The following is a 10,859-nucleotide window of genomic DNA, read 5'->3' as shown; positions in this document are numbered from 1 at the left end:
GAGGCTTGAATTTTTTCTTCAGTTTCCCCAGCTTGATAAATGCTGAGCATGTTCTTGCCTTTTGCTTTTCTGATTCCAGATCTTTGCACATTTTGTTGTAATATTTGGATTTATCTTCTCGAGCTGATCTTTGAAGTTTTCTGTTTAGGTCTTGGACCTCCTCATTTCTTTCATTTGCTTTAACATCTCTTCGCTGGAGAGCAAGTTTCAGTGTCTCTTCTGACTTCCATTTTGGCCTTTTCCTTCTTTCTTGTCTTCTCAGTGGCTCTTCGATTTCTTCTTGTATGATGCTCTTGATGTCATCCCACAACTCTTCTTGTCTTTGGTCTTTAGTGTTTAATGTATCAAATGTGTTCTTCAGATGATCTCTAAATTCAGGTTGGATATATTGAAGGTCATATTTTGGCTCTTGTGGGCTTCTTTTCATTTTCTTCAGCTTTAGTTTGAATTTGCATATGAGTAATTGATAGTCTGTTCCACAGTCTGCCCCTGGCCTTGTTTTCACTGATTACATAGAGCTTTTCCATATTCTCTCTATGCAGATATAGTCATTTTGATTTCTATGTTTTCCATCTGGTGAAGTCCATATGTATAGTTGTCTGTTATGCTTTCTAAAGAAGGTATTTGAAATGAACAAATAATTGATTTTTCAGAATTGTATCATGGGTTCTCTGGCATCATTTCTATCACCAAGGCCATATTTTCTAAATACTGATCTTCCTCTTTGCTCCCAACTTTTGCATTCCAATCACTAATAATGATCAATACATCTTGACTGCATGTTTGATCACTTTCATATTGAAGAAGTTGGTAGAATTCTTCTATTTATTTCATCCTCATTGGCTTTAGTAGTTGGTGCATTAATTTGAGTAATAGTGGTATTAACTGGGATTCCCTGTAGGTGCAGGGATATTATGCTATCACAGACAGCGTAGTACCACATGACTGATCTGGATATGTTCTTTTTGACAATGAATGCAACACTATTCCTCTTCAATTTGTCATTCATGGCATAGTAAACCATGTGGTTGTCAGATTGAAAATGGCCAATACTAGTCCATTTTGAGTTGGTTAGAGTCCTTAAATTTGTCCCTATTTTTTCATAGATGACATTTGTAATTCGGGAATTTACATATAGGTCTTTAATCCATGCTGAGTTGTTCTTTGTATATTGCATAAAGTACAGGTCTTTTTACAAACTTTGCATGTAGATTTTCAGTTCTGCCAAGTACCATCTGGTGAAGAGACTATGTCTTTCCCACTCAATGTACTTTGGCCCTTTGTCAAAGATCAGTTTGTATATGTGGATGGGTTAATTTCTGGGTTCTCAGTTCTCTTCCACTGATGATTGTATCTTTCATTGTACCAGTACCAGGAGGTTTTGACCACTCTAGCCATGTAGTAAATTTTGAAATTAGGGAGTTAGAGGCTTCCAACATTACTCTTTTTCATAAGCAGTGTTTTGCTTATCCTGGGTCTCTTTCCTTTCTATATAAAGTTTGTAATTGTTTTTTTTTCCGTCTCTCTAAAGAATATTATTGGAATCTAGCTTGGGATTGTGTTATATGTGTACATTACTTTGGGTAGTATTGATATTTTCATAATGTTAAATCTTTGTATGCAGTTGCATGGTACATTCTTCCAATTTTTAAAGTTTCTTTTGGCTTCTTGTAGTAGTGTTTTGTAGTTTTCTTTGTATAGGTCTTTTGTTTTTCTTTTTACATTTATTCCTAAATATTTCATCCCTTGGCCTGGTGTTATAAATGGTATTGCTTTCCTAATTTCCCTTTCACTGTTGTCATTATCAATATAGAGGAATCCAATTGATTTTTGTATGTTGATCTTGTACCCTGCCAGTTTGCTGAATCTTCCAATGAGTTCCAGTAGTTTTTTATTACCCGAGTCTTTAGGAGTTTCTATGTATAGGATCTTATTGTCTGCATATGGAGAGAATTTTACTTCCTCTTTTTCAGTTTGGATTCCTTTAATTTCCCTTGTTTTGGTATGAGGGCTATGCTTGGTCCATAGAATATATTAGGAAGTTTTCCATCCTTTTCTATATTCTGGAATAATTTGAGTAGAATTGGTGACAGCTTCTTCCCTGAATGTTTGATCAAACTCATCAGTTAAGCTATCTGGACCTGCACTTTTTTTGGTTTGGAGTGGTTGATGATCTGGTCAATTTCTTCCTTTGTTGTAGGTCTGTTCAAGTTTTCTACTTCACTTTGTGTAAGTTTAATTAGGTTGTGCTTTTCTAAAAATGTATCCATCTCCTCTAGGTTTTCAAATTTATTAGAGTAGAACTCTTCATAATATTCTGTTATTATCCTTTTCATTTTTTATTGGTTCAGTTGTGACATCCCCCATGTTATTTCTTATGTGTGTGATTTGCATTTTCTCCCTCTTTTGTTTTGTTAGGTTTTCCAATGGTTGCCAATTGAAAAAATAATTAATTTGTATTAATTCTTTCAATGAATCATCTTCTTGTCCTGTTGATTCTTTCTATAGTTTTTCTGTTTTCTATCTCGTTTATTTCTGCTCTATATTATTTTCATTGTTCTGTTGATTGCAGCTTTAATTTGCTGGTCTGTTTGTAGTTTGTCTTAATGTGTTGATTTGGGTTCTTCTTTTTGGATGTGTTCATTTATTGCAATAAACTTTCCTCTCAACACTGCTTTTGCTGTGTCTCAAAGATTATCTAATGTTGTGTTTTTGTTCTCATTTGTTTCTGGGAGCTTCTTGAATTCACTTTTTATTTCTTCTACTACCCAGTAGTGTTTCAGCAGGATGTTATTAATTTTCCATTTATTTGATTTTATTTCCTTGATCTTCCTATTGTTGATTGCTAATTTGATATGCTAATTTGATAGCATTGTGGTCTGATGCGATGCTATGTAGTATATTGATGTTTGTAAATTTATGGAGGCTTGTTTTGTGGCCTAACACATGATCTATTCTGGAGAATGTTCCATGTACACTGTAAAAGAATGTGTATTTTGCTGTTGTTGGGTTGAATGCTCTGTACACATCTAGGAGGTTTAGTTGACTAATTGTGTTGTTTAGTTCTTCTGTGTCTTTGTCAAGTTTCTTTCTGGTGCTTCTTTCTATTTTCTAAAGTGGTGTATTAAAATCGCCCATTATTATTGTAGATACTTCTATTTCTTTTTTTCAAATCTATTAGAGTTGGCTTTTTCATGGAAGCATAGATATTTTTTATGGTTATGTCATCTTGTTCAATTTTCCCTTTAATCATGAGATACTGTCCATTTTTATCTATTATGCTGTTTTTTCCTTAATGTTTATTTTATCAGTGATTAGTATTGTCATTCCTGCTCATTTTTTATTGCAGTGAGCTTGGAATATTTTTTTCTATCCTTTGACTTTTAGTCTGTTTTTGTCTTTGTGTGTAAGGTGTGTCTCTTGCAGACAGCATATTGAAGGATCTTGATTTCTTATCCATTCTGTCTCTTAACTGGTGCATTTATTCCGTTTACATTCAGTATAATTTTTCGATTGTTATTATGTGCCGTGGAGTTGGTTCCGACTTATAGCCACTCTGCATAGCATTTCCGAGGCTGTGAATCTTTACGGAAGCAGAAAGCTTCATCTTTCTCTTGCGGAACAGCTGGTAGTTTCAAACTGATGACCATGTGATTAGCAGCCCGATTCATAACCACTACACTACCAGAGCTTACTGTCATTAAGGGTTTTATTTTATTTTATTTTTTTATGCTGGTTGCTTTGTTCTGCATGTATTCCTGTGCTGAGTTTATATTTTTTGTGTTCTTTTTTGTAAGTCTCCTTATAGTTATAATGTTTTCATATTCTTTTTGGATTTTCATTTTCTTGGTATGTTGTGATGTATTATTTTCCTTTGAGGTTAACTTATATTCCATTAACTTTCCCCTCCATTTAGTACAGTCTGTTTTATCCTGTAATCTACCTGACTGTCTCAACACCTGAATCTCTGTTTGTACATGTTTACCTTCTTTCAATTGTTTTGATTATATTGTTACCTCCCAGAGCCTCTGAACTGGTTCTTAGAGTTTTTGTTCTGTTCTCGACTCTTCCATTTGTCGATTGAATTACACGTGGTGTTGCCACATATGTCAATCTTTGGTTGCTGTCTGTTCTTGTTGGTTCTCCATCCATAGAACTCCCTTTAGGAAGTTTTGCAGTGCAAAGTTGGCTTTGGCAAAATCTCTTAGCTTCTGTTTATCCTGGAATGTTTTGATTACACCATTGTATTTGATTGACAGCTTTGCTTTGTTGAGGATTCTTGGTTGGCAGTTTTTGTTCTATCAGGGTTTTATATATGTGTCCCCATTGCCTTCTTGCCTTCATGGTTTATGCTGTGAGATCTGCACTATATCTGATGTGCTTGCCTTTGTATGTAATACTTCTCTTTTTCCTACCTGCTTTCAGAATTGTCTCCTTATCTTTGTTTTTGGACAGCTTGATTATGCTATGTTGGTGATTTTCTTTTGGAGTCTACCTTTCTTGCAGTTCGTTAAGCTTTTTGGATACTAATCTTTTCGCTTTTCAGGATGTTAGGAAAATGTTTTTCCAGAAGCTTTTCAACTATCTCCTCTGTGGAATTGTGTGATTGTTCCTGTTCAGGAATGCCAGTAATTCTTAAGTTATTCCTCTTCATTTTGTCCAACATGAATCTTAGGGCTTCTTCAGATATTTTTAATCCTTTTTTGTGTTTGTTCTTCTATCTGAGTAGTGTTGAGAGATTTATCTTCTAGCTCACTAGTTCTGGCTTCTATCTCTTCAGTTCTATCCTTTGCCCTTTCAGTATAGTGTCCATTTCTGATATTCTATTATTAATCGTTTGGATCTCTTTCTGTATCTTTTGAATTGTTTCCAATGCTGTATCTATCTTATTTGATTGTTCCTGTAGTTGTTTCCTGACTTCTTCCTTATTTTTCTCAATTCTATTATGTAGTCTTTTGAAACATTTTATAATCATTTTTCTGAATTCCTTCTCAGGCATTTCCAAAGCCTGTCCATCTTCCAGTATGAAGTGTAGGTCTACTTCCAGCTCATTTGCCTCTATCACTTTATCTCGTTTCTGGACATGTACAGATATGGTCATCTTATTCTGTTTTATGGGCATATTCAGGAGTTATCTGTGGCCTTAATACTTAGATTGCTGGTGTATTTTGGTATTTTCTATGCTTTCTGATTGCCTCCAGGTAGATGTGATCAGGAATTGGGCTTCCCTTTCACTCTTCTTCTTGAGAAATTTCAAGATGCCACTGTTGGTTGTTCTGACGTAACTTAGTATTTAATTTTTGGTCTATTTCCGTTTTTGTCTGCCTGTCTCGCTCCACAGTCCCCGTGCAGGCCTTTTTTCTAGTTATAAACAGTTCAGGGCCGGCTATAGCCATTTGGTTTTAATTGGAATCTGTCTCTTTAAATTTTGAGGAGATCTGTGCGCATGCGTAGTAGAACCCTCCGAGGGTGGGTCTGGGGTGTCCACTAGCTCTGGCACCCCAGTAGTCACCAGAATGGAGGTGTACAGATAGCAAGAGACTAATGAACAGATACCAAAAAAAAAAGAATGTCCACACCTTTATCTCCCTGGTTCTGTCAGGCCTCTGTGGCTTCTCTGATCCTTCCCCTGCTTGGTGTTACCTAAGATGGCGGCTCCAGGAATAGCTGAACGTCTTGAATTAGAAAGCAATGGATTTCTTGCTTCTGCTTCAAATTCCCCTAGCTGTAAGCCTTGCAACCTTCTAAATATTCCTTTATATGTCGTTCAGAGTTCTGGGACCATCCCCTGAGTCTGCTTGGTCCTGTATTCTGTGTTGTGGCTGACAGAGCTCATTACTGCACTTCCACCCAATCCACTATTATGTTACTTCTCCTGCTTGTTATTTTTTATGCTGTACATTTTTATATGTATGTGGACCATTTTTATTCCTGCCTACAAGATATTTGGAGTACTGAAGTCCCTGTATCCCTCTTACTACTCCTACCCTTAATGTCTCTTTTGAATTATATAAACTGTTCCTCGCTTGGTTAGAATCAAGGAGTAGACTGTTGATGGACTAATCTCTTTGAAGCTGCATGAAGTTTTCAGCCTCTTTTTCCTTTTCCTTTTTTTTTTTTTTAAATGGGATACCAGTGTAGTAAATCTTAAAGAATAGTGTATAATTTGCTGAAGAAAACAACATGAAACATTTATATTTAAAACTTTTTTTTAGGTCTGCAAAGAAAGCAGAGTTGGAAGAAAATCAGCGGAGTTACAAACAAAAAAAGAAAAGACGACGCATTAAGGTTCAGGAAGATTCATCTAGTGATAACAAGGTTGTAATTGTATTTACTGTGTACTTAAACTATAACTGATAGGCAAGGCTTATAGTAAACATGCTATTATGTCTTCTGGTTCATGTATTATGTACATTCTACTGGTGTATTTACATTTGTGCACTTGTAATAGATTTTTTTATCTAGGATGCAAATACATAGAACTATTCAATTGATAACTTTTTTTCTTAATGAAGTCTAATTGTAAGGAGCTCTGGTAGTGTAGTGGTTATCAGTTGGGCTGCTAATCTGAACGTCAGCAGTTCGAAATTACCAGCTGTTCCGCAGGAGAAAGATGAGCCTTTCTGTTCCTGTAATGATTTAAAGCGTCAGAAAAACCAATACAGAGTCACTATGAATTGGAATTGACTCCATGGCACACTACTACCACTTCATTATTTTACATGATAGGAGGTATATAATGAATGAGAAGTGCTATATCTGTTTTCTTAAGAGGTAAATTTATTCTGCCCATGAGATTAGGCAATTTGAGTCCTTCTTATATAGGCAGAATTGCATAGAATAAAAGGTTTTTTTTGTAGCTTTTTTTTCACTCATGAACACAATTCTTGATTGTTAAATATTACACCGAAACTTTTCATTAAATTTTTCTTCCATTTTGCTTGATATATTAATTAGTAGAGAATATACTAATAAATTTAGAAAATGTAATGTTTACTTCTGATAATTTAATTAACAGAGCAATTCTGGAGAAGAAGAAAAGGCAGAAGAAGAAGAGGAGGAGGAAGAAGAAGATGATGATGAAAATGATGATTCCAAGTCTCCTGGAAAAGGCAGAAAGAAAATTAGAAAGATTCTTAAAGATGATAAACTAAGGACAGAAACACAAAATGCTCTTAAGGAAGAGGAGGAAAGGCGAAAACGTATTGCTGAGAGGGAGCGTGAGCGGGAGAAATTGAGAGAGGTAACTAATATATCTTTTTTTATGATTTCATTTGTATGATTATATAACTTTCACAGGGTTATGGGGATATTTCTAGATTATTATGTTTTGTTACAGTCAGTCACAGATGTCTAGTTAAAATGATTTTTCCTTGTGGAACTTAAGAATTCTCATTAGGCTATATTAAAGGTACCCTGGTGGTGCAGTGATTAAGTGCTCAACTGCTATCTGAAAGGTTGGCAGTTCAAACTGCCCAGCTGCTAAACAGGAGACAGGTGTGACAATCCACTGCTGTAATGATTTGTAGTCTTGGAAACCCTATGGGGAAGTTCTGCTCTGTTCTGTTGAGTCTCTGCGAGTCAGAATTGACTTGATGGCAATGTGTTGTTTTTATTTCTGTTGTTGTTGTTGTTCACTGCCATTGAGTTGGTTCCAACTTGTAGCAACTCTGAATAGGATTTCTGAATAACAGTTGGTGGTTTTTATGGTATATTAATGTACTCACCAACCTCTTTCGCAAACCCTATACAGGGTCGCTATGAGTTGGAAGTAGCTCAACAGCACTTATAAACAACAAATATACTTAAGATATGTAAGTGTTGATACTCTTGGATAAACTATGTGGTCTATGCATCGTATAAAAATATTTTTAAATTTTTACTTAACTCAATATAGGATTTTAATTTCTTAACAATTGCAGTCATGTCTTGTTGATTGTTTCATTGGTTTTCTGTTTCATTTATTTCTGCTCTAATCTTTATTGTTTCTTTTCTTCTGGTGTCAGTAGGCTTATTTTTCTGCTCTTTTACTAATTGTTGGAGATATTTCAATGTATTAATTACATTTTCTATGTGTGTGTTTACTTGTATAAATTGTCCTCTAAGTACTTTTGATGCTGTGTTCCAAAGGTATTGGGAAGTTATGTTTTCATTCGCATTTAATTATAGGGATTTTTTTTAAATTTAATTTTTTATTTCTACTTTTACCCTTTTACCTTTTAAGCAGGTTCTTATTCAATTTCCATGTAAGTGATTTTTTTCTGTTCATCTTTGTATTGTTGAGTTCTAATTCTTACCTGAACAGATGCTTTATAAATTTTCAATGGTTTTAAAGTTATTGAGACTTGCTTTGTGGCCTAAAATATGGTCTATCCTGGAGAAAGTTTCATGTGCACCTGGAAAGAATATGTATTGTGGTGGTGTTTGGTTGAGTACTCTGTATAAGTCTATAAGATCAAATTGGTTGATTGTGCTGTTTAATTCTTCTCTTTGTTTAGTTTCTTTCTAGTTCTGTCTTTCATTGAAAGTGGTATATTACAATCTACTATTACTATAGTTGTCTATTTCTTCAGTTTTATTAGCATTTGATTTATGTATTTTGAGGCTCTTTCATTGGGAGCTTAGATATTTATTATGGTTATGTACTCTTGTTCAATTGACTCTAATCATGATATAATGCCCTTCTTTTTCTTTTATGCTGGTATTTTTTTTAAAGCCTGTTTTATAAGAGATTAATATTGCCACTCCTGCTCATTTTTGATTGTTGTTAGCTTGATATATTTTTCCATCCTTTGAATTTTTTAGAATGTTTGTGTTTTTATGTTTAAGATACGTCTTTTGTAGACAGCATAGTAATAGTTCCTGTTTTCTTATCCATTCTGCTACTTTCTGTCTGTCTTTTGACTGGTTCATTTAATCCATTGATTTCAGTTTAATTATTGATACGTACAAATTAATTGCTGTTATTTTGCTACTTAACTTTTTTTTTTTTTTAACTCTATACCCTGCTGTGTATTAGGTGGGTGGGAATGATCCTCGCAGTAAAGATTTGTTCTCTCTTTTGAACTACTGCATCCATAGGTATAGGTGAAGTTCATCAAATTGTATTAGATTACTCTTTTATTCCTCTTCTTTCTACTTCCAGTTGAGCTCTGACCATCCAGCCATTGAAGCCAGGCCAAGTAGGTATTATCTGTAACTGTGGGTATTCTCATGCATATGCCCTCTCTTCTTATCAGCTGGACACTTCACTCTCCACTCTAGTACTCTGTGGCTATGTCACTGACTCTGGGCCCAGGAGTCCATAGGTCTTGCCACACTGCTGGCCAACCAGGTCTCCACCCGGGTTTACAAGGAGTGTATTGAACGTGGTTGGACTTAGCTGTCATCTTCATTGCTGTTTTTCCCTCACTTGCCCTTATCGGTGACCAGTCAGAGCATGTGTCTGCTTGTGTATTTCCATTGAGTCTCAGTCTTGGAAGAGGTTTGCTCTGAGGGGAACCATCCGCTTGCCTTGATGTCTCCTGGGCAAGCAACTTGCTTGTTACTTGTAGTAGTCAGTCGTACTGCTGTTTATTGTTTTGTATTTTTCCTGTTGGTCTTTCTTTCAAGAAGTATCTTCTGTTCTTCTAGCCGCTCCATGCTGTTTGCTTTTGTGTGGTGCTGCTGGTGTCTTTGTCCCATATGATTTTCTGTGCTCTTCACTTTGTGTGTTGTCTTGTCAGTTTCTTCATTACTTTTGTTTTAATGTTCACTAAATCTTTATGGTTTTCCATTTTCTTCAACACAAGATAATTTCTTTGAGTTTACCTTGCAATTTATTAAATTTGTTCCCTGTTTAATGCAGAGTGTTTTATCTTGAAATCTACTTGACTTTCTTGCTATTTGGAAGTTCTGTAACTACACTTTTCCCTCTTTGCTTTGTAGTTTTCTGCATTATAAATTGGTATCTCTCATTCCCTATCTTCACTCTTATAGGTTTGTTTTACTGTGAATACTTTTATATCTGTATTGAACTCTCAGTTGTGTTGTCATGTATGTTGATCTCAGGTTGTTGTCTGTTGTTGTTGGTTCTCAGTCCAAAAAATTCCCTGAAGTATTTTTTATAAAGTTGTTCTAGTTATTAAACATTCCTTTAATTTCTGTTTATCTGGAAATGTTTCAGTTCTACCTTATTACTTGGACAGTTTTTGTGGGTTTATTTGTATAATTTTTAATACTTTTTACTGTGAATTGAATGAAGGTTTTACATTCAACACCTCATACACTTTGCTTCATTACATGGTTGCAATCACACCCATGTTCCAACAGTTAATAGCATTTACCTCTGTTCATTCTAAATATTGCATTCCTCCCTGTGTCTCCTGCTTCATTCATCTTTCCTCTGCTAACCTCTATCTTGTTGTTTATTGCTTTCCCTGTCATATATGGCATCATGTGTCTACCTTCTGTTGTTAAGTGTCGTCAAGTCAGTTTTGACACATATCGACCCTGTATAGGGTTTCTGTAGGGCGGGTAGTGAGCTTGAACTGCTAACATTGTGGCTTAAATCAACCTTATATTCCAGTGCTTGTCCTACTGTGATTCCGTCAACCTCATAGCCCATGAATATCATTCCCTATCACTCGTTGTTGTTGTTAAGTGCCGTCGAGTCGGTTCCGACCCATAGCGACCCTGTACAGGGTTTCCAAGGGTGTAAATCTTTGTGGGAATAGAAAGCCTCATCTTTCTCCCGTGGAGCGGCTGGTAGTTTCGAACTGCTGACCTTAAGGTTTGCAGCCCGATTCGTAACCACTATGCTACCAGAGCTCGAACCATCATAAATTATTTCCTTTTATTTTTTTTCTTAATGTTTTATT

General features: G+C 35.4%; 1 protein-coding gene across 2 annotated transcripts in view; it reads left to right on the top strand.

The window, feature by feature from the left end:
• ATRX (alpha thalassemia/mental retardation syndrome X-linked) overlaps positions 1-10,859 on the top strand; it is a 335,048-nt gene that overhangs the window by 113,509 nt on the left and 210,680 nt on the right. For both annotated transcript variants that reach the window (XM_006873737.1, XM_006873736.1), the window contains 2 exons: positions 6,216-6,318; positions 7,019-7,243. In XM_006873737.1, the coding sequence (XP_006873799.1) occupies positions 6,216-6,318; positions 7,019-7,243 (328 nt within the window). The remainder of the gene's footprint in view (positions 1-6,215; positions 6,319-7,018; positions 7,244-10,859) is intronic.

Source organism: Chrysochloris asiatica, unplaced genomic scaffold (assembly GCF_000296735.1).
Source record: "Chrysochloris asiatica unplaced genomic scaffold, ChrAsi1.0 scaffold00252, whole genome shotgun sequence".
Lineage (NCBI taxonomy): Eukaryota > Metazoa > Chordata > Mammalia > Afrosoricida > Chrysochloridae > Chrysochloris > Chrysochloris asiatica.
Note: the sequence above shows the minus strand (reverse complement) of the source record. Positions and strands in the feature narration are given on the sequence as shown.